The 24,224-nt window shown below is 34.3% G+C and overlaps 1 protein-coding gene across 3 annotated transcripts; it reads right to left on the reverse strand.

Moving 5' to 3' along the window:
• Positions 1 to 996: 996 nt before the first annotated feature.
• On the reverse strand, positions 997 to 23,797 carry LOC148304803 (uncharacterized). 3 transcript variants are annotated; one of them, XM_088267659.1, is made up of 10 exons: positions 23,489 to 23,797; positions 22,041 to 22,400; positions 16,862 to 17,208; positions 12,524 to 12,699; positions 10,866 to 11,166; positions 8,432 to 8,635; positions 6,930 to 7,087; positions 6,196 to 6,326; positions 4,935 to 5,138; positions 997 to 3,721 (listed from the first exon to the last, which is right to left on the reverse strand). In XM_088267659.1, the coding sequence occupies exons 2-10, from the start codon at positions 22,378 to 22,380 to the stop codon at positions 3,636 to 3,638; spliced, it is 1,947 nt and encodes a 648-aa protein (XP_088123785.1). In that variant the 5' UTR covers positions 22,381 to 22,400; positions 23,489 to 23,797; the 3' UTR covers positions 997 to 3,635. The 3 variants fall into 3 exon arrangements, with proteins under 3 accessions (XP_088123785.1, XP_088123786.1, XP_088123784.1); XM_088267660.1 differs by having other exon boundaries at positions 22,041 to 22,409; XM_088267658.1 differs by having other exon boundaries at positions 23,453 to 23,797.
• Positions 23,798 to 24,224: the final 427 nt, after the last annotated feature.

Here is a 24,224-nt window from a genome sequence, read left to right on the forward strand (position 1 = left end):
ACAAACGAAGTCACATCCTTGGAGGACCTCTACTGGACTCCGAGAAGGTGAAGCTCCTACCACCAAGACAGGTCGTGAGTTACATGACTCATGTGAGCTGTAATACAAAGGGAGGTCACAATAGACCTAATATGGTCGCAGTGACATAAGGGATGCAAGATCCCTTGACCCAAAAAAAAAAAAAAAGGTCTAGGGAGCGTTAATGAACCTTACTTCTTTTACATAATTCAGGCTCCCTTTGCCCAGGACGTTCACTGCTGATAATTTGTCTGCCTCGACGAACCTAGATTTTGGATTAGAGCTTGTGGATTCCATATACAGTGCCAGCTCACTAATCAGAAAACTCCATAATCCGAATGATTTCACTTATGCCAGTTTTAAAAATTGCACCTACTGAAGCCGTAAAAAGCTTTCAATATAACCAACAACTGGACGTCGTCCAGAATACTGAGGAACTGATGGTTTTGAGACGAATGTTTGATTTAACCCTTGAACATCCACAAAGTTCGTTAGTTAAAAAAAAAAGGGATTTTTCAAGCTACATATGATTGTCATTCTAACCCTTTTCTGCACCTAACGGTGCATAAGGCTCTGCATGATATAAATGCAATGTTATCTTGATCGTTAACACATGAAGGAAGGTGATCAGCCCTCCGCTGCAGGGACTAGTCCGGGGTAATATTAAATAAATATTAGAGTGTAAAATCACTAATATTTATTTTCACCCCCCCCCCTCTGGGAATCGAACCCGGGAACACCAGTACGGTAGCTAAACACGCTAACCATTTATAGAGAGGACAAAACACTAAGTAATCTGAACAATTCTCTAATTCTAATGACCCACTACAGAATTTACGTTGGGATTAGCAAGCTGGCATTTTACTTCACATGGGGAGTAGACATGGACTATAAAGGGATTGGGTGTGGAGAGTACCCCATTTTTTTCATAAATAAAAAGCAATAGGTATTTTATAAATACATTTAATTAGTATTTTACATAGTTTACATTTTTACACAAGCGTATTTTCATTTCAATTGAGATCACACACTCCTGCTCGTGTTCAATTTTATACAATAATGTTGATCAAAGTTTATCTTATAAAGGCAACACATTGACGATTGTACACATTTAAAATGAATCCTTTTACAGAAAGACTTAGGATAAAATTAAGAAAGGTGTGTTGAGATGGTTTGAACATGTAGAACGAATGAGTGAGGAAAGAACGGTAAAACAAATTTATGAGGCGAATGTTAGCGGGAAAAGGAGCAGAGGAAGACCGAGAAAAACATGGCATGATCAGGTATGCCAAATACTTGAAAGTGGTCAGGTTAGGAGTCGTAACAATCGGCGGGTATGTATGAGGAGATGCATGAACGTGGAAGAGGCAAAGAATGTTTGCAAGGACAGAGTGGTGTGGCGTTCTATTCTCTCTGCCTACCTCTGCGGGGAAGCGGCGTGATGGTTAGTTAGTTAGTCTGATTGTAATGTGATATTATTTAAACAGATACAGTGAAAATATATCATTTTACACCTACTCAGATGAAAATTTATTTCACACTTTAAATAACAAATTATGAGTAGAATTCCACAGAAATACTTTGGTATATCTTATAATTTTTGTGTTTAAGTAACAAACAGCTTAAATTATAAATAATTATTTATAAAAATAGATGTTTCCCAAAAAAAAAAAGATTTATCATTTTGTGTAATAAATTTTCATTAACAATATAAATACACAAAAATACAAAAGAAATTTAAAAGTGAAGCGCTACCTCAAACAAAAATATTTTTAAAAAAACATTATAACTGAATAGTACATAATATACTGGGTATCAAATAAATAAAAAAAATATACATACAAACATTTATATACATATATGTATATTTATAATGTTGTAATTTTTTAAAATAAAATAGAAAATATCCTATTGTAAGCATGACTGACAAATTACATATTAATATAAAAATTTGTACAAAATTGTAATATATAAAAGTAAATGCAAGAATCAAAGAAATACCTCAAGTTATGTCATTATGCATCTATAAATAAATTAAGTATGAATGGAAGAGTAAAACGGAGGCAGGCAAGAGAACACGGCAAGAGGCTCCATGATCGGAGGGAATATGACTCCCTTGAGCGCCCTTGAGGTAGTCTTTTACAAAAATGGCGCTATATAAATTATCCAAATTTATTATTATTTATAATTACTATCCACCAGAGCCTATGACTAAATGTATGGGAGCCAGGAGAAACTGGCTGCAAGCAGCAACCGATTGAAGGAAAAGGAAAGATACGAAAGACGCCCATATCCAGTAGCGGAAGACAGAAGGCTAAAGAAGAAGTCCAAAACAAAGCTGGAGCCTTATGGTTCATCACATTTACGTCCGGCATCTATATCCAGCAGTGGAGGACAAAGGGCTTAAGAAGAAAAATATACTAAAATAAAAAACATTCTACTACATACAGTAAGTCCTCTACTTACGCGATTGTGACTTATGTGAAATTGTACTTACTCGATTTTAAACATATATTTATATATATATTTTTTAAAAGGAATAACCCGCAAAGCCTCTATTAGAGGCTTGTCTGCAGGTAGGATAATAAGGATAGGGAAGGTAAATGTGAAAAATACATCACAAACAACCAGACCAATTGAAAATAAACCTTTCTTGAATTTATTTTCCAATTAGCGGGAATTCAACCCGCGACGTCAGTTTCGCAGTCGAGCGTCTACCCAACCACGCCACGGCGCCTGTCGCCAAAGCTGATTTTTAAAGTCATTTATTTATTTATTTACATATACTATTGTGTTGATAGGAAATAAAGTGAAAACGGCACTGGCTCATGCCTTGCACCCTTTCTCTCCACCTTTACTGTCCACAGGATGTGATTAACGACTAACTCATAATTTAGATTTCTTCCTTGTTAATCACATCCTGTGTGTGTTGCGATCAGGATTCTGTTTTCACATATCACTCACTCCTTTCAACAATGTCATATATAAAAAAACGACAATTTTCAGTTGTGCATGTTTTCGGAATGCCCAGAAAATGTACTACATCCCAGCAAAAGCGACATATTTTTAACTTAATATTTATCCGCTACAGGGCAGAAAGTGTTGTTTTTGCATTTTGAAGAAAAGGTATTGTTTAATAATTTTTTTAAATATATCCGAAATATTTTTCAAATGGATAAAAATCATTCAGGTTTTACCTAAGAAGATCTGTTGCACAGTAAAAAGTTCAATAAGTGGCTTGATATTTATTTTTAATACATTTTATAGTAAATTTAAACTTTAAAAACGATCTCCTGAAGAATCAAGTTTTTTGATATATGACGTTGTTGAAAGGAGTGTGCGATATACAAAAAAAAAACACAAATATTTTTTTCAAATATCACGAAAACCTTTGGAACGAATTAATCACGTAAGTAGAGGACTTACTGTATTCTATGTAAAAAAAAAACTATTTCAAATTAAATATTATCTTAAACTGTTGCCATAATGACTTGTGACATAACTTGAGATCTGACTGTACATTTACAAATTGTGACTATCACAGCCTCCATGGACAAATTGGCATCAACATTGAGTTATATGTACAGTGTTACGTACGTAACATTGTGTGAAATATTCTAAAGGCAGAAGCAGTACAGTCTCAGTGTGTCGTGCGCTATACACTCCGGTTCATTGCCGTACTTGTTAATTCTGTTAATATCACCTGTAAACAAAACGAAAATCAAAACAATGGTCATTTTGAAAAGAAAAAAACCTATTATTATTTTTTACATTCCAAAACCATTTTAAAAAACAGTAAGGGCGTTTGTCCACTACACGGGATTTCACCGTCCGGCAGTCTGGTTTTGAAAAATTAAAACGACTACGACAGTTTAGCGTGATCGAATTTACGCACAACGTGTTCACGCACCGATCAAGAGCACCGATCCGAAGAAATATGGACAAAAGCACAAGCCAATCATCGTTTTAAAACGCTAACTGACGTGCAGGACAGTAAAATTTCGTGTAATTCCGGGTAGTGAACAAGCGCCCTAAGTCTTCAACTATTAAAGGGTGAAAAATACTCGAATCAAAAGAAAAGTTCATCTTTGAGATACCATAATGACTTTACAACACCAAAATGCAATACCAAACAATTCCAACAAGAACATTGCCTTGTGTATCCAAGGCAGAGGTTGAAAGCCGTGACTCTGTAATGCATAGATTTTTACAAATATTCATTTAAGAGATCGCATTTCAATAGCGTTCCACTCTGCATTAATCCTTCACTTGCCAATTCTACTCGCTAGCACTCCTTTCTGAAATGGCAGTTTCAAGGAAGATGGAACGCCTATCAATAATAATAATAAAGCCTTATCCGCATCCCAATGGTGCATAGGGCACTGCTTCATATAAACGCAGTGTTATCTCCATCGTTTACTCATGAAGGAAAGGTGATCAGCCCTCCGCTTCAGGTACCAGTTCAGGGTAATAATGAAATAATAAATATTACAGTGAAAAAATCACTTATATTTATTTGACCCCCCCTGGGAAACCCGAAAAATCGAAACCCGGGACCTCCAGAACGGTAGCTGAGCGTGCTGACCATTAGACTACGGAGGCGGACCAAATCCGCCAAAATTGTGGAGGTCCTCACCAAAACGTTACATTTCCATTATAAATGATTTTAAGTAATCAGGAATTCTAGCTTGTAAATTGCAACGTTTTGGTGCGATTTAATGATTTCATATTGGTTTAACACAGGATTGGTCACGTTTTTGCCGCAACTTTAATTAATATTTCGGTAGAATACAGTAAACAGAACAGATTTACATTTAAACGATTTCTTGCGCAATATTGGAAATGTATTTTTTTGATGAGGACCTCCATATGTTATGTAATCATGTGCTTGAACAGTTTGCAATTATTTTTTTTACCTAGGACTACAGGAGGGATTCCAGGTCCGTGCTCCACGGTGGCCTCGAACATTCCTGCACTCGGAGACACCCTGAACATGACCCTGATGAGAATGGTACTCCGGTCAGCTGAGAAGCTCTTCAGCGACATGGATGCCGAGGAAACGTGGGACAGACTGAGTGCGGCACATCTGCGGACTTCACCGTATTTCACATAATCCTCAGCTGAAAGTAAAAAAAAGCCATTCTTAAAAACGTTTGTTAATGCTGTTGTTGTTAATCTGTTACCGGCAGAGGTAAGATGGCAAACAAAAATATGGACCAAAGGCAAAATAATAAAAATGGGTAAATGAAGAGTAAATATTGTAAAAATTAAAAATAGTTCATTTTTCTTCTTTCTTTTTGTGTGTGTATATTATGTCGATATAGATAATGTTTATTATGATAATCAAAATGTATTTAAAAGAACTCCACCGACAAGACACATAAAGTGGAGTTTATCAATGAATATATGTTTATATTTTACAAATAAATGAAAAAAAACACACAATTTTCTAAATCGGCTGTAACATTTCCACCATGCTACGCAATTAAGACCTTTTATTTAATACTAGCTGCACCCGAGCATACATTGCTGTGCGAATGATCTTTTTTTTATTGAATTAAATTGAAAAGAAAATATGTGCGTTTTTGTTATTTGCAAAAATATTTCAATTTCTTACTATTTCTGTTAAGCCTAAGCGGTTCATTATTTGAAACAGGTATCACATTGTGGTAGAGCGGGTTCGAACCGAGAAACTCTGACTCAAGAGTCTGCGACACTAACCACACGACCACAACCCCACACAATGGAATTTTATGGAATTTAACTTTCATTAAGACAAGACAATACGTAGATTGTTTTTTTTTTTATGGGGCATAGATATTGTACATATATAAAATGAAGCCAAACAGTACCAAAGTAAAACCAAACAACTTTTAAAAGTAATGCCAAACAACACCAAAGGTTGGTCAAATCTCAATTAATCTGAATAAGGATTATTACAATGCTTATCAAAGGTGAGATAAGCATTATAATTAATGCTTATCTCAGCCTTGCATTCATTATTTATTTCACTAATCAAACACCTATCATACATCGTTTTTATACACATTCGTCTGAGTGATCGCATTTCAACCACATTCAGTCTACTATCATCCATTAGAGAGATCAAACAGCAACTATTATAACTATGATACGAGTTGCCAGACGATTTTGGCCACACAACGGTAATAGCCTTACATTCTTCCAATAGCGAGTTGATATGCTGGACAGCGAGCTGCGCCGACAGCCTGACTTTATCCGAGTCAGCCGGGATCTGAGCTTCCCGATCACACATGCAGTATTCCGGAAGTATGCCAATCTGAGAACAGCTGCGAAAGAGATAATATTGCATTGTTATTTCCTTATAAATCCTTTTCAAAGGACTATTTTCTTATTCCTACCTACTACTCTTCCTTCATTTTGTTTTGAGTATGGTGGTATATATCATACATCATATATTTATCATCATCAAATATATTTATTTCAAACTTGTTTTATAATTCATATGTACATTAGAGGGCCAATTGCCACGAAGAAATATATTTCAACCAACGAAAAACAGACAAGTATAATCAAGGTTTCTAACTTCAATAGCATTTTAATTAGTGGGTAGATAGTGCTTATATAACTTCGAAATAAGATTACAGTAAAAATATTTAATGATGGGAAGAGAATTCGCAAAAGGAAGGCGGTATATAATGAACAATAGGTTTCTAAGAGTAGATAATGATGTTTCAGAAATTTCTTGATGATTAGGGAGCTGCAAATTGCATGATTAAATAATTAGTGTTGTACGTTGATAATATAACTTTTTATTTAGGTATAAAATAGGGGAGTTGCAACAAGCGCATATAATGCTCTAACCACTTTTATAGTGCGTGCTAAGTTTGCACATACTGAGTTATCATGTAAAAATAGAGATTGTATCTCACGTCCTGTTATCATCAAAAGGTCTAAAGATAGATTTGCCAACTGCAAGCGGCCGCAACTTGGTTGGCTTCTCTTCCAAATTATCCTCAGCCAAATCTACCAACGTCTCGTGGATGTCGAACCAGCTCAGAAGTCTCTCCGTATGGTAATCAAGTCCTTTCTGAAATATTTATAAGATGCTTAACCAATCCAGTAATGATTTTTTTTTACAAACGAAATAGTTTAATAGGAGATTTTTTTTAAAAACCTTAAACTGTCAAGAAAGTATTAGTATGGATAATACATATCACTCACTCCTTTTAACAACATCATATATCAAAATACTTGATTTTTCAAGTGATCGTTTTTAAAGTTTAAAAATATAATCAAATGTATTCAAAATAAATATCAAGCCTCTTATTGAACTTTTTACTGTGCAACAGATCTTTTGAGGTAAAACCTGAATGTTTTTTCTCCATTTGAAAAATATTAAGTATATTTGAAAAAATAATTAAACAATACCTTTTCTATAAAATGCAAAACAACACTTTCTGCACTGTAGCGGGTAAATATTGAGTTGAAAATATGCCGCTTTTGCTGGGATATAGTACAATTTCTGTGCATTCCGAAAACATGCACAACTGAAAATTTACGATTTTTTATTTATGACGTTCTTGAAAGGAGTGAGCGATATATGACTTCACAAATAAATATGACTGACCACAACAGTATTTTCAGAATTGCAACCATGAATAAAGTGAGAATTACCAAGCTGGCGACATTACAGAAAGGTCGCTTCGCCTTGAGCCGCCATAATTGATTGTAAACAAAAGTAAGTCATATGACAGAGATAGACTGGTTTCTGCTACTTTGATGTGCGACTAAAAATGTTCAGTAAACGGATTACCGCAAAATGTATGGCTAGCGGAAAAAAAAATTCTATAGACAATAACAAAAGATAGAGACAAAATTGATCCTGTGCCATATGCATTCGTCGAAAGGTTCATCTGTGTGTAGCCCACATTAGTATGTCATGACTATTCATGAAATATCTGCCTTAGTAATACATATTGACACGGTTAGTAAATTGAGCAGGTAAGTCATATGTGAAAATATGGAAAATTTGTTTGCCAACTCGGAAATGTGAGATAGATTAACCCAGTATTAGCCTGGGTTACAGGAGCCTGGAGTTGCAGGAGCCTGCAAGGCCTGTTGACGACAGTCAACAGTCCGCCTTCTCCTGAGGAGTTTTACGTGGTGTCCTCACACCAATGAGCAAATGCTGAGAAATTCCTGATTAGCCCACACTAGATTATCCCTCCTGTTCCCAACACAAATTAAAATAAAACATTTTTTTTTAAGTTAGAAGAATCAAAAATCCACTTAATGATCAAACCTTGTACAACTTTGTACATACATAATAAGCAAGGTAAATAATAAATGCAAATCCCATCTAAAACACGGTTGTGGTAGCCAAAAGGTATTGAAAAATGGTGGGAATCACAATTGTTTTGAATAATTTTACCTGAAGATGTGGGTAGGCCTTCTTCAAACTGGCGGGGAGGGATATCCCAAGAAAAGGCATTCTCTCTTCAATCCTTCCAATAAATGTGCTTCGAATGGCGTCAAACCTGTGTCCGTGATCTCCCATCACAAGGATCACCGTGTTGTCTAATTTGCCGCTCCCGTAAAGTCTTGCAAAGAAATCTAACAGATCTTCATCCATGTTCTAGAATTAAATATAAAAAGAAAATTATACAATGCCTGCTTGCTCCTATTCTCTTATATCGTAGTCATACAGGAGAAAGTGACCAAGTGCATTTTTTACAAAAACGTTATCATCGACTATTTGATTTCTTACCAGCTTAATATTGCCCTGAAAAACATCCCAAAGGATTTTGAACTTGGAAGTATAATATATCGACTTGTTAAAAATGATTGCATTGATGTTTATTTTCTTGCCAAGCAAAAGTGACTTAAATGGCCCACCTAAACATTTTACGTTTTGTCAGTTGGTTACTTTCTCCTGTACGACTACGATATGGCTGTGATACATGGCACCTTACAAGGGCCCAGAACAGCCGTGTACTTAGCTTTGAGAATAGGTGTTTGAGAAGAATTTTAGGCGTGCTGTGGTTTGACTTTGTGAGGAATGAAGAGATAAGGGGTAGGACGCAGCAAATATTGCTCACGTCAAGAAAAGGCAACTCAGATGGCTTGGCCATATACTCCGCATGCCTTCCGAGAGCAGCCATCAAGCTTGCCTCTTTTGCTAGAGGCGATTCGTCGGTAGCTCTTGTCTGAACTTCGAGACGCAGACCTGACTTGGAGAGATGCAAGGGAGCTGGCAGCTGACAGAATAGCCTGGAGACAGTTTGTGGACTCCATACGATTTTTTCACTGTAATATTTATTTTATCCGCCTCCGTAGTGTAATGGTAAGCAAGCTCGGCTACCGTTCTGGACGTCCAGGGTTCGATTCTCAGGAGGGTCAAATAAATATAAGTGATTTTTTCACTCTAATATTTATTCCATATTACCCTGGACTGGTACCTGAAGCGGAGGGCTGATCACCTATCCTTCATGTGTTAACGATCAATATAACACTGCGTTTATGATGCAGTGCCCTATGCACCATTGGGTGCAGATAAGGGTTTTAATATTTAAAAAAATGCTCCACATAGGGAGCGGATATGGTTAACCGGTTTGGTGCCACGAGTGCGTTAGTGCGCACTAACGCACTCGTGGCACCAAACCGGTTAACCATATCCGCTCCCTATGTGGAGCATTTTTTTTTGCGCTCTCCAATTCCGTGCCGGCCAGGCCGGCCATCATAAAATGAGATCTCATGACCTTGTCGCAAGCCAATATCAAATCCAATTAAATTATTTTTTAATTAGAATATATAGAAACATTTATTGGAAATATCAAGAAATACTAAAATATTACAATTTACCGATATTATCAAAGTTACAGTTGATAATAAAATCTTTCTAAAAGCTTTCACATTTTTGTTGAAAAAAATCTCGGCCTGCTGGGTATTTTCAAACCCTTTATCCGCACCCTAACGGTGCATAGGGCAATGCGTTATATAAACACGGTGTTATCTTGATCATTAGCACACGAAGGAAAGGTGATCAGCCCTCCGCTTCAGGTACCAGTCCAGGATAATATTGAATAAATATTAGAGTGAAAAAAATCACTTATACTTATTTGACCCCCCCTGGGAATCGAACCCGGGACCTCCAGAATGGTAGCCGAGCGTGCTGACCATTACACTACGGAGGCGGACAAACATAATACCTTCCGGCATTGAAAGGGTTAACCCTTCCCTTACGATGCTAAAAACTTCCGCGTGCTCCTGTGATATGTATTTTGTACACCATATGAAAATGTGATTTAAAATCATTCCTAAATGTTGCCATTATTGACCATAGTTAAAGTTGAAATGTAACAATTTTGTAATATTATCTCTGGTAAGTACCTAAAAAAAGAAAAGAAAAATAAATTGTACGTATCTGCCACAGCTATCGTAGCGATACAACCATCCCAGACGACGTCCTGTGCGCAGCTAAAATGAGATTGCCGGAAACAGTAGGAAGCCGCGTGCGCGTTACGTAAAGTGTGGCACGCACGCATACTCTAAGAAAAGTTTGTGTATTGGTGATTCTATCCCCGATTTATTTTACAATTTATTTATTTCCATCGCTGCAAATGAGTAACTTTATACTAAAATACTTTTATGCAACACGTAATAGTATTACGGAGGAATATAAAAATTCTGAGCCCGTATCTATTATATTTATCTAATACATATCACCAGGAGGGGAAGGTTAAAGAAGAAAGAATAGTGATAAATAAAAATCCGTACCAAATATCACACTTGCAAACAAGTAAAGCTGTATAATAAAAAATAAAATAAAACGCACACGGCTGATAAAAAATGATGAAAACATTTACCTTTATATCAGTGAGATACTCGTGGCTCATTTCCACAAAGAAGCTGAGCGCAAAGTACCTCAGGTCGGCCATCTCGGTGAGGAACTCCTCGGTGTAGTTGAGCATGTACTTGTAGGAGGGCTGGTTGCCGACGCAGTACCTCCACTTGGAGCGGTCCCAGAAGCGCAGCTTGTTGTAGTTGACGTTGCTGAGCGTCTGCTTGAGGCTCACGTACGAGGAGCGGTAGTAGTAGTCCACGGGGTCCGACAGGAAGCCCACATCCAAGAGGCTGAACGTGGCATCCAGGTATTCCTCGCAGTACCTAAGGCGGAGTAATCATTATAACCCTTTTGACCAGTAAATTTTACAATGTCTGAACTGGAGATTCAAATTTTGAATTTTCGAATGAGACCAAATTTTGATTAAAGATTTCACAGGTACAAAGGACACAAAAGATTTCATACTCTACCAAAAAATATAGTATGCAATCAAAATATATTAAAAAATTACAATATTAGATACAATAAGTTTTATACTGACATTTCTTGGTGGAACTGCATGCATTTTATAGAATAAAATAACAACTATGTAGTTTTTTCCACATGAATTTTATTTGACCGGCAACCGGGTTTCGTCATAACCGACATCATCAGAATGGTGATGACCAGTCTGATGATGTCGGTTACGACTGAACCCGGTTGCTGGTCAAATAAAAGTCATGTGGAAAAAACTACATATTTGTTATTTTATTCTATGAAATTACAATACTTCGAATAGTAGTAAAAACAGGGGAAATTTTTTTTTTGTCGACTCGTGAGAGTCCATAATTATACTATGGATTGCATACCTGTTCTCGCACTAGCTTGTGTGAATCGCATACTTTTTTTTTAGATGGGTAATGATGATGATAAAATGATGCTGAATGTATCGAAACGCGTGTCATAATAGATTTTAAGAAATAGTGATATTTACTATGTGAAACTTAAATAAAAAATGGATAGATTTTAACTTAAAGTGACTGCTGAATCAATTAATGAAATGTATGAACCCCTTAAGTTTAGGTAAGGTTAAGTTGGATATGTACAAAACCCTTAAGGTTAGGTTAGATTAGTCAATTATTACTAACCCTAGTTAATAATAATTGACTAATCTAACCTAACCTTAAAGGTTTTGTACATATGCAATCTAACCTAACCTAAACTTAAGGTATTCATACATTTCATTAATTGATGAATTATTACTAACTAGGGCTAGTAATAATTGACTAACCTAACACATGTCGCTCACTCCTTTCAAGAACGTCATAAATCAAAAAACTTTATTTTTCAGGAGAACGTTTTTAAAGTTCAAACATAAAATACAATGTATTAAAAATAAATATCAAGCCACTTATTTAACTTTTTACTATGCAACAGATCTTTTTAGGTAAAACCTGAATATTTTTTCTTCATTTGAAAAATATTTAGTATATTTCAAAAAATAATTAAACAATACCTTTTTTTCAAAATGCAAAAATAACACTTTCTGCCCTGTAGCGGGTAAATATTAAGTTAAAAATATGCCGCTTTTGCTGGGATATAGTATATTTTCTGGGCATTACGAAAACATGCACAACTGAAAATTGACGATTTTTGATTTATGACATTCTTGAAAAGAGTGAACAATGTGTCAAAACTTACATGGTAACATAACCAGATTCGCGGAAAGTTCTCCACACAATGGGCATATCATCATAGCGCTTGATAGACGAGTTGACCTTCACGTTCCACACCGGAACATCCGGCACTTCTTCCCTTCTGTGCGCCATAAGTCCGGAAAGGAGAGCCACCATGTTAGGGAACGTGTTGTCGGCAACCTGAAGTTACAATCAAATCCATTAGCCACCACGATTTTTAATTTCTTCTCAATATATCGTAGTTGTACAGGAGAAAGTGACCAACTAACAAAAGGTAAAATGTTCAGGAGGGCCATGTAAGTCACTTTTGCTCGGCAAGAAAATAAACATCAATGCAGTTAGTCATTTTTACCCAGTCAATATATTATACTTCTAAGTTTAAAATCCTTTGGGATGTTTTTCAGGGCAATATTAAGCTGGTAAGATATCAAATAGTCAATGATCACGTTTTTGTAAGAAATGCACTTGGTCACTTTCTCCTGTATGACTACGATATGTACAAAAAAGTTTTTTTTAAATTTCATATAAAGACAAAACAAATAATAATTGCAAAATCTCCAGTCAAGCTAACGCGATCACACTATACACTTGTGTACCGTTCCTCATTCTGCCCATTATCAAACATTTATAATGGATTAATTTTTGGAACTTGTATAATATATTCTAACCCTTATCTGCACCCAATGGAGCATAGGGCATTGCATCATATAGAAGCAGCATTATCTTGATTGTTAAATCATTAAAAAATAAATTGATAAAAGGAAAGCCTTCCGCTTCAGGTACATAGTCCAGGGACATATAATTTTTTTTTAAACCCTTATCCGCACCCCAATGGTGCATAGGGCACTGCATCATATAAACGCAGTGTTATCTTGATCGTTAATACATGAAGGAAAGGTGATCAGCCCTCCACTTCAGGTACCAGTCCAGGGTGATATCGAATAAATATTAAAGTGAAAAAATCACTTTTATTTATTTGACCCCCCCCCCCCTTAGGGAATCGAACCTGGGACTTCCAGAACGGTAGCCGAGCGTGCTGACCATTACACTACAGAGGCGGACTATAAAATAAATATTAGAATAAAATATTAGACATAGATTATGCTGCTGTCATATATTTTACATATAATTTAATTACAGCGAAGCATCTTTGAGGTAGTATTTTACGAAAATTAGGCTACAACATTTTGAGTGTGTCTAAATACTATAGGAGATATTTTTCATATTATTTTTAGACATCTCACCAATAGATGTCTCTAGTAAAATTCTAGTAATTCAAGTACAATGTTTAGAAATTGGATCGTATTTATAAAGGATGTGTGTAAAGTGATCACTTTAACCAGCATATGATGGTCATAAGCCCCGTAAATGCCTAGATATCCATATTCTTCTTCATCTTTGTTGAGATGTCAAAAAATAATATGAAAATAAGTCTAATTAAATTATAAAAAATAATTGTTATGTTCCTTTTTAAAACTCTTTAGATTATCAAGGCCTGGATAATGGAATTTCGATTCATCTATAATAACATAAAAGTATAAAGAAAAATTATTTCTCAATATTAATCAAATTAAATTCAACGTGCACATGTTGACATGTCGCTCACTCCTTTCAACAATGTCACATACCAAAAATCATCAATTTTCAGTTGTGCATGTTTTCGGAATGCCCAGAAAATGTACTATATCCCAGCAATTTCGACATATTTTTAACTTAATATTTACCCGCTACAGGGCAGAAAGTGTTGTTTTTGCATTTTGTAGAAAATGTATTGTTGAATTATTTTTAAATATACTAAATATTTTTCAAATGGAGAAAAAACATTCAGGTTTTACCTAAAAAGATCTGTTGCGCAGTAAAAAGTTCAAAAAGTGGGTTGATATTTATTTTTAATACATTTGATTATATTCTTTAACTTTAAAAACGATCTCCTGAAAAATCAAGTTTTTTTTTTTATATATGACATTGTTGAAATGAGTGAGTGATATGTTATCAGTAATCATTGACCAATAATTTTTATTAGATTAAAACCAATATTTTTAGCTTTTACATTTTTTTTAATTTGACCAGCGACCGGGTTTCGTCGTTACCGACATCATCAGACAAGTCTGATGATGTCGGTAACAACGAAACCCGGTCGCTGGTCAAATAAAAAAAGTGGAAAAGCTAAAAATATTGGTTTTAATCTAATAAAAATTAAAAATGCAATTCCATCACGAAGTGTCAGAGGATAATATAAATCTATTGACCAATAAGTGATAATCAATCATTCTTAATCTTTACAAGCGTATGAAAACGATAAATTTTCAATAAAAAGGATATAATTGATTAAAAAAATCTTATCGTGTGCTACGTATTGAGTTTTATCAATTATAACAGTTTTATAACTGCATGACACGTAATTTTTTTTCATAATTGCCCCTACCTTTGGGTTATTATTCAAAAAGTAGGTAAAAAACCTCAGTTTTATTTTTACAGTGAAACCTAGTGTTTTTAAAGGGACCTATTGAAATAAACTTTGAATGCAGGACTAATAGGCCGATACACAATGCGATACGATTGAGCAAAGATACTATCCTCCCAATCCGCATAACCATTGGGAGGTTAAAATTTAAAAAATTGCACACCTGGCCGCATTGATGATTAATAATTTTTTTAAATACAATTAATTTCATACTTATTGATTTTTTTATAAATATATAAATGATTTGAATGCAGAGGTAATTAGAAATTACAATCAGGGTATTTGTGAAGAAAAACATTACTACAACTAGATGTGAGAAGAAAACACATATTGAACCAGCAAAAAAAGTATTTGCGTGTTAATCAAAATTATTATTAGGACACATAAATCAAACAATATTACCAATTTTATTTTGAATGAAACCAAACTGCTAAACTAGCAGTGGCCACAGTGAGAGATTTGAGTTTCTTTTCGCTTAATTAATTTTTCTAAATCCATTTCGCTGCAAGCGGATTGCGAGTTCTCCAACGCAACGAGCCACAAGTCATGCACGGGAAATTTAAATCACCAAAATATATGCATTTTGTGAAATTCCTAAAACTTTATTGGTTTTAATAACTTAAATATGATTTTGAATACATTCTGAAGGACCCGATATTTAAAAAAATATATATTTGTCATACATGACCACAGGCCGCACGTAAGGGCGCCAACCTGAAGCCTCGGGTTGGCCACCCTTGTCTTTGATGTAAATAAATATATTAATTTTTAAAAAATACAAAACTGAAGTGAACCAAAAAAATGTATTAAGGTGGAGACTGACACGTTACGATGCGAGCATTCGTATACAGTAGAGCGAGCCGAGCTCTCCATCCATAGTTTTGGATGCTCGGTGATGCTCGCCGCGAGCGATGTTACGACGTTATGTTACGACGAAATTCTCCGGTCAGTCTCCACCTTTAAAGTTTACACTGTTGTCTGTTTCACCTGACACCAAGCAGTCAATGTGAAATACAACACCCACAGAATGTCAATCTTTAAAGTTGTTTTATTTACTGAAGTGCCCGAATCCATCAAACACATAGCCTCCCTTGATGAAACCCATATCTATTGGTTGCAAAACGTTCCTTTGCAGGATGAAAAATAATTTTGATATTTTACAAAAATGCCGTAAATAAATAAAGAAATATATCAAATATGCAGCGTAATTCAAACGATGAATGCGGTAAAATGGTGATATAGAAACGATTGGTGCAATCTATTTTATGAAATAAATTCGGGGTAGAAGAAATAAACGACGTATCCGGGAAAATGATTATTCGAGGAATGACAGATAGTGGTTTCATTGTAAATATATTTTCTTCATAACAATACTTATTTACAAAGCACAAGACAAGACATTTAAATGATAGACCCATCTATGACCCTTTTTATATCATTTGCAAGTCAGAGGTTCTCAACATGAGTAAAATGTTGCCGGATAATTTTTGTAATAATAATATTCTATTGAATATTTTTACAAATATATTTTGTATTGAATGTAATGTATCTATCAACATAGTGTCTACATTGAATGAGGTAGCCAGAGATAAAAAATAACAAAAAGTTTTAAAAAATGCGGTAAAAACTGATCCACGAATAATAGAAAAAAAGGACGGAATATGATATTAAAATAATACAAATACAGAATAATTATAAATATAAATTAAACCTTTGAATACTGTAAAATTCAAAGTGTTTGTAATAAAATCGTACAGCTTTGGTAGACAAAAAATACTGTTTAAATGACAAAGATAAAACGGATCCACGAATAATAGAGAAAAGGAATTGAACATGATATGAAGATATTCCAAATACAGAGTAATTATAAAAATTTACCTTATTCAAACCTTTGAATACTGTAAAATTCAAAGTGTTTGTGATAAAGTCATACAGCTTTGGTAGACTCCTGATGAAGTTCCCTCTTGACATGGAATCGATGGTCAAAATAAGCACACTGGGCTTTTTGGGTGGTATTTTTTTGTTCTCTTGGATTCTCTCCTCGGGCAGCGGCTTTATCTGACTATGGACCATTTTGTAAATGTTGGACCCTTTGTGGGAACACTCCACCTTGATGACCGCCGACTGGATCTTCACCGGGAAAAGTATATCGATTCTGTCGCTGTACAAGACTTTGTAGTCGTCATTGCGGTCACCGATGACAGTCTGGTATGTGCAACTCAAATCTGTAAGAAAAAAAACCAGGAAGATAAAGAACAGTGTTCCGCAAACTTTTTCTGTTAAGGTACACCTGCCAAATCAAGAAATTTTAAAGGTTGACCAAAGAAAAAAAAGTAAAGTGTATTATGTATTTAATATTGATTTATAATTAAAAGTAATATAATGCGAAAACATAATTATTATTGTCAACCACACTATTCAAATTCTTGGAAGTTCTGTATATATGAACCAATTTAGAAACCTTGTTCTTGAATCAATAGAACTTCACTAGAGACATCTATTGGTGAGATGTAAAGAAGCTTTTTATTATTTTTTTTATGCCCAGACTTCCATATTCTTCTTCATCTTTGATGAGATGTCAAAAATGATATGAAAATAACTCCTGTAATTGGAGATAATCCAGATTTTGTGAACAAGTATTTGGACACACTCAAAATGTTGTCTATTAATAATAAATATCATGCCACTTATTGAACTTTTTACTGTGCAACAGATCTTTTTAGGTAAAACCTTAAGGTTTTTTCTCCATTTGAAACATATTTAGTATATTTAAAAAAATAATTAAACAATACATTTTCTTCAAAATGCAAAAACAACATTTTCTGCCCTGTAGCGGGTAAATATTAAGTTAAAAATATACCTCTTTTGCTGGGATATAGTACATTTTCTGGGCATTCCGAAAACATGCACAACTGAAAATTGACGATTTTTGATTTATGACGTTCTTGAAAGGAGTGAGAGATATAAGCTAGCTTATTTAAGGAGATTAAAAAACATGATTTGGAAAAAATCCATTTTCATTAGAAATATTTTGGGCCATAAAAGGTTAAAGCAAATATATATATAAGCTAGCTTATTTAAGGAGTGAATCGAGTCATTGTAATAATAATGTTGGTAGATAAAACTTCCTGTCATCAGATAATCATAGGCCCCTAAAAATCACGATTTTGTAATCTATGTTATCTATTTTGTATGGTGCTTGGATCCGAATCGTAAATCATGATCATAGTAATAATAAATAAATGGACAAAAAATAGATTAAATTGATAATAGACGAGAAGTGTGTGACTTTTGGACACAGAATCAAGAGTTTAATCACCAACTGATAACATTCATATCGCTCACTCCTTTCAAGAACGTCATAAATCAAAAATCGTCAATTTTGAGTTATGCATGTTTTCAGAATGCCTAGAAAATGTACTATACCCCAGAAAAAGAATAATATTTTTAACTTAATATTTACCCGCTACAGGGCAGAAAATGTTGTTTTTTTCATTTTGAAGAAAAGGTATTGTTTAATTATTTTTTTAAATAAACTAAATATTTTTCAAATGGAGAAAAAACCTTCAGGTTTTACCTAAAAATATCTGTTGCACAGAAAAAAGTTCAATAAGTGGCTTGATATTTATTTTTAATACATTGTGTTATATTTTTAAACTTTAAAAACATTCTCCTGAAGAATCAAGTTTTTTGATTTATGACGTTCTTGAAAGGAGTGAGCGATATGAGAAAACAAACTTTACTCAAAGAAAAGATAGAGAATAGAAAACACACATTTCTAAAATGTTTCATTTCACATTACTTGTGAAGCAATAAAAATATTAAAAATATATGGAACAACTATTCAATCACTTTCAACAGATGGCGCTGCCACTGCGGTAAAAAATGTTTTATTTTTAACTCTTACCACTCTGTAGGCCAGACATTCTGGCCCGTATGATTCTAGTAGGCAGCTCCGTGGGCCACAATGTCTGGCCCGGCGCAGGTATAACTTTAATCACTGATTTCTCTATTGTTTTGTAGAGCTATTATATTTAAAAATTTTGTGATATTGGTGTTAGTAGTTAAAATAACAGAAATGGCATTTTATGTGTTTATAATAAATACTTTATAGTTAATCCGCCATGAAAAACGATGAAAGTTACACTTTCAAGTTCAGTTATAAAAACGAATGGTCATACAAATTGCCAGACAGAGTGTCCCAAAATAGGGAACCAAAATATTTATTTTAATGGTAGAAAAACGTCGCATTTTTTTATCAGAGTAGCTGATCAGTTATGAGAAAAAATGGTCAGAGTGGAAAGGGTTAAATGCATGTTTTTACCTGGCACAGGTAAAAACACCAGTCACCTATATATAATATGCCCGGTACACAAAGTACTGGGGCAATATATAAAGCCGTTGTGAAATATTTCAATCATAGTGCCGCATTAAATAAATAATCTGATTTAAAAGGCTGTAGAGGAAGTGGCGGTATTTATTATTTGTTTTGTAAAGATTTTTTTAAAAGTGTTTTATCAACTTTTTAATCTTCCTAGAACTAGTAGTTATAAGTAAGTGCCTTCTCAAATCTAATCACTGAAAAAGATTAGTTTTCTAAGCTTATTGCTCGATACATATTTGCTTTTGATAAGAAATCACGATGATAAAGGTATAAATGTATGAAGAAAAAGCCGACATTAGCTGCAGGTAAACAGGCTACCGTTAAAAAGAGTTTACACAATTCAGCAGTACATTGGCATGACAGATTTTTATTTGAGGTGAACATAAAAACCTCAATTTACAAACATCCTGGTTTATAAACAATTTGAGCTTTAAAAAAAAGCGTCTGTCTATTTTAGATGCTTGTCTGCAGGTAGGATAGTAAAGATAGGGAAGGTAAATGTGAAAAGTACATCACAAACACCAAGACCAATTGAAATTAAATCTTTCTTGAATTCGTTTTGCAATTGGCGGGAATCGAACCCGCGACGCCAGTTTCGCAGTCGAGCGTCTGCCCAACTACGCCACAGCGCCTGCCTATATCTCAACATAGTATAAGGATATTTGAAATGTTTATGATTGTCATTAACTGGTTGAACACTTTATACACTGCGTAGCATTCACCGTTCTACCCTTAGATTGATAACTTCATTACCTATACTTCGAAAGATGTATATATTTTTCAAGTGATAAATACTTCACATTTTCAATACAAACTTTCACCTTACCTTTGGGTTATTATCCAAAAATAAGGTGAAAAATCCTGTTTTTTTTTCTTTAATTTCTCAATAACAATACTTATTCACAATGTACCAGAATTTTTTTACAATACACCTATTTATGACCCTTTGCAAGTCAGAGGTTCTCAACATAAGATGTCACCGGAATTCTTTTTTGTATGAATACATTTTGATCAACCAACATAATCTCAACATATTCTGCAAACATTGCGAAAATAGGTAGCCAGTGATATTGACCTCGAAATGCTAAACTTGCCGTATGACGTATTCATATGCATAGGGGGAGTAGGAACAATTTGACATATCACAAATGTTTCTGTGGTTGCGGGTTAGTTTTTTGTACCTGAACATACGTGATATGGCTTGTTGCGTTCGGGCGATAATGTAGTGGATATATTAAGTACGCTCATATGGGTAGGGCTAAGGTAGACATCTGTGGTTGAAAATTATTAGTAATTCTAAGCACAGATCTCAGAGGCAGATATTGTTTTTGGTCAAATAGGTCATAAACCTTAAAATGAAGTTGAAAAACCAATATATAGTCATGAAAATACAAAAACAACATGTGTGAAAATATCTGTGTTATTTCAAGGGACATAGCTAATTAAATAATTTTAAAAAATTAATAATCATATGGAAATAAATAACTTTTAAATCAGTGATCATTGTAAGTGAACAGAAGCAAAGGGGAAGTTAAATATGATGGACCAAGTCCAAAACTCAAATGTGTCTAAAAAGAAAAACATATGAATCCTGCATACTGCCAGTGAATACATATGCACTAGAGACTATGGCTCTGACAAAATAAACGCAGAGAACCTCAAATTCACACAGCGATCCATGAAACGATCCATGTTTGATTGAGAGATAAAATAAGAAATGAAGAAATTAGGAACAGAACCAAAATAGCGGATATCGTGGATCGCGTAGCAAGACTTAAGTGGCAATGGGCGGGACATGTTGCAAGACAGGACCCAAAAAGATGGATCCCTCAAATACTGAGATGGAGACCTTGGGAGAATAAAAGAGGTGTCGGAAGACCTCAAAAAAGATGGTCCGAAGACATGGCCGCTGTGGGGGGTAGAAACTGGCTGCAAACAGCAACAGACAGAAAAAATGGATGGATACGAAAGAGGCGTGAAGGACAGAAGGCTAAAGAAGAAGAAGAAAATTGGTAGTTAGGAAGCTAAGGGTTTCTAAAAGAGCTTTTGTCAACTACATAAAAAATGAAATCGTTGTAACAAAAAACTATTGTATGTTTTATGTTTTATACCGTGTCGTAAACAACGACTGTGACACGGTATAATTTTCAAACAAACACTTTTATTTTCACATTATGCAACTTATGAACAAAAACATAAATATCAAATCCGTGCAAGTTTTGAAGTACAAGACGCGGTCGAATGGGAATAGAAAAAAGAAAAACCTTTTTTTCAGTCCAAAATAAGCATTATGGCTCATCTAATTGATACCCAGAATCATGGACAATTTTAGGGGGAGGGAGCACAGTGATTGGCATCGAGCAAGACAACTAATAAATAATAATAATAATAAAACCCTTACCGCACCCCAATGGTGCAGAGGGCACTGCTTCATTTAAACGCAGTGTTATCTCGATCGTTTACATATGAAGGAAAGGTGATCAGCCCTCCACTTCAGGTACCAGTCCAGTGTAATATTGAATAAATATTAGAGTGAAAAAATTACTTATATTTATTAAACCCCCCTGGGAATCGAACCCGGGACCTCCAGAACGGTAGCCGAGCATGCTGACCATTACGCTACGGAGGCGGACAAATTTTCACTAATAAATAGAAAGGGATATAATAAAATACCTGCGTATGCATTGGCTTCCACTTCTGTTTCGTTCAAGTAAAGCATTCCATCCCAGTCCAGAAATGTGAGGTATGGCTGCACATATCCGCAGACAATAGCAGTCGCCGGCTTCTCTATGTACGGCTTGATCTCCGGGTCGTACAAGTCATATCGGGGGAGCGTGCATCCCGTGGCGTTCAGCGCATCCAGGAACCTCACATTTTCTTTGAAAAACGTCAAATCCTTCACACGATCGGGGCTCCGTAAATGCACAAAGCAAAACAGCACCGTGCTCATTAGAAACAAGCATAATATCTTAAATTTATTACTAAAGTTCCGAAAGACACCACCCGTTCTCATTTTGTAACGTTCTCTTATAGCTGTAATCGCTGTAATAATAAAATCAATTTTGAATGCTACATTTTAAACAATAACGAGATTAAAAATAGAAGCAAAAACAAATGAACTTCAACAATATTTTTTTATACTATATTTAGAAATATAGAATACCTTATTTGTGTGAATTTAAATAGAGAATAGGTATTTTATATTCCTGAATAAGTCTTATTAGCACACTAAGGACGGGAAAGGTATTTCTACCCGTTCGGTCGATTGATGCTTAATTACGGGAAGCGTATTTTTACCTTGTGCGCTGGTCTAATTTCAAAGTAAGAAAAGAAGAAATTATTAAATGTTTTACATTAATATTATGTACCAATCTCTTTGTTAAAGTCTAAACTATGTGTATACAATTATTAAATCCCGTCACAAGTATATACAAATTTTATATATAATATTTTATTTTTTAATATGTTATAGTTTATTGTAAATGAAGCCATCTCCCGCGAATAATTTTGACAAAATTTAAATGTTTTTAATTTTAAAATTTTTTATTTAAATTTAATGATTTATGACAAAATTTACAAATTAAAGAATTTGTACGAAATATTTTTTTAGTTAAAATGAAAATAAATAATAATCACATTTTTGACATACCTACTTATGTATAGTAAATAAATCGTCCGTTCTAAGAATGCATAAATTTATCAGATTTACATAAATACCTACCTGTTGCAAAAAAAATCATATCAATCAGATTAGCAACCAAATGTGTAAAAATAATATGATATATTGCACTTTTAGTTGTTTTTAAAATTAACTAGCTAAATAATTTACTAAGAAAACCGGTAAATAGTGTCCAAGAATAACCACAAAAAATCGACGGTCTTTACATATTATAATAATTTGGTATGACGATCGTTAAATATTTTAGTGATTTCATTAGATATTATGTACGGATATAGATCTAAAACGATTTTTTTATAACAGAAGATGTTCACAACACTTTAGTTTTATTTAAATTATACCATTTTTATAAAATCTTTCTGTCACACACCATCGAATATATTTGGATAATATCAAATAAACATACTTCGAACTTGCACAAATCCCTCTTGAATATACTCACATAATTAATATAACGTTTTAACAACTAATTTTATATTATTTGCAGAGTATGACATATTTATTTGTTATTTATATCGATTTCCGTGAGCGCGCACAGCGAGCGCCAAACGAACGACAACCGCGAACGACGCCAAAAAATTGAGTGATTCGGATTGGAGATTGGATTATACGATTTTTAAAATCAGCTGGTGCGACTGGCGATTTTGTGAAGAACTAATTCTGAGGACAGTCGACACTAAATAAAAAGTTATTTTATCATTGTTTTAATGAAATACTCGTTTCCCAAGTTTTCTTTAAATTGAATTTCGTTTAAATATTTTGAGATACTACGAATGGAATCCTACCGATTTGACCGAAAATAGTTCTAACGGAAACCCATCGTTTATATACGGAGCCGGAGTGTTAAAAATTACGATGACCCACCCCTTAGCCATTTGTGAATTTATAATATAACCCTAATATGTTTGTTAGATACTCTAATGGCGAAAACTCCGATGGCAGCTTTAAAAAATCCAGAGCGAAATTTCCACCTTCCCGTATTTCTTTAGATAAAAATCTGAAAACAATTACCGTTTAATGGTAATTTTTTGCAGGTTTTTATCTAAAGTTATTTTAGAATCTGCGGGTTAGAAGGATTTTTTTCATGTAGCCTCGGATAGTAAGGATTTCCTTATAATGGTGTCAAAAACATAAATCATCATTTTGAATTTGCGGTTTTATTTGTCGATTTATAGCAA

This window comes from Brachycentrus maculatus, unplaced genomic scaffold (assembly GCF_059751285.1).
Source record: "Brachycentrus maculatus isolate JH-2025_06_01 unplaced genomic scaffold, ASM5975128v1 h1tg000303l, whole genome shotgun sequence".
NCBI classification, from domain to species: Eukaryota; Metazoa; Arthropoda; class Insecta; order Trichoptera; family Brachycentridae; genus Brachycentrus; species Brachycentrus maculatus.

Excerpts from the sequence above, each read along its gene's own strand:
- LOC148304803 (XM_088267659.1), bottom strand. The coding sequence starts at position 22,380 with ATGAGAACGGGTGGTGTCTTTCGGAACTTTAGTAATAAATTTAAGATA. Across the intron at positions 11,167-12,523 it reads GAATCTGGTTATGTTACCAT|GTACTGCGAGGAATACCTGG; the intron begins GTAAGTTTTGAC and ends ACTCCGCCTTAG. Across the intron at positions 5,139-6,195 it reads CAACTCGCTATTGGAAGAAT|CTGAGGATTATGTGAAATAC; the intron begins GTAAGGCTATTA and ends TTTTACTTTCAG.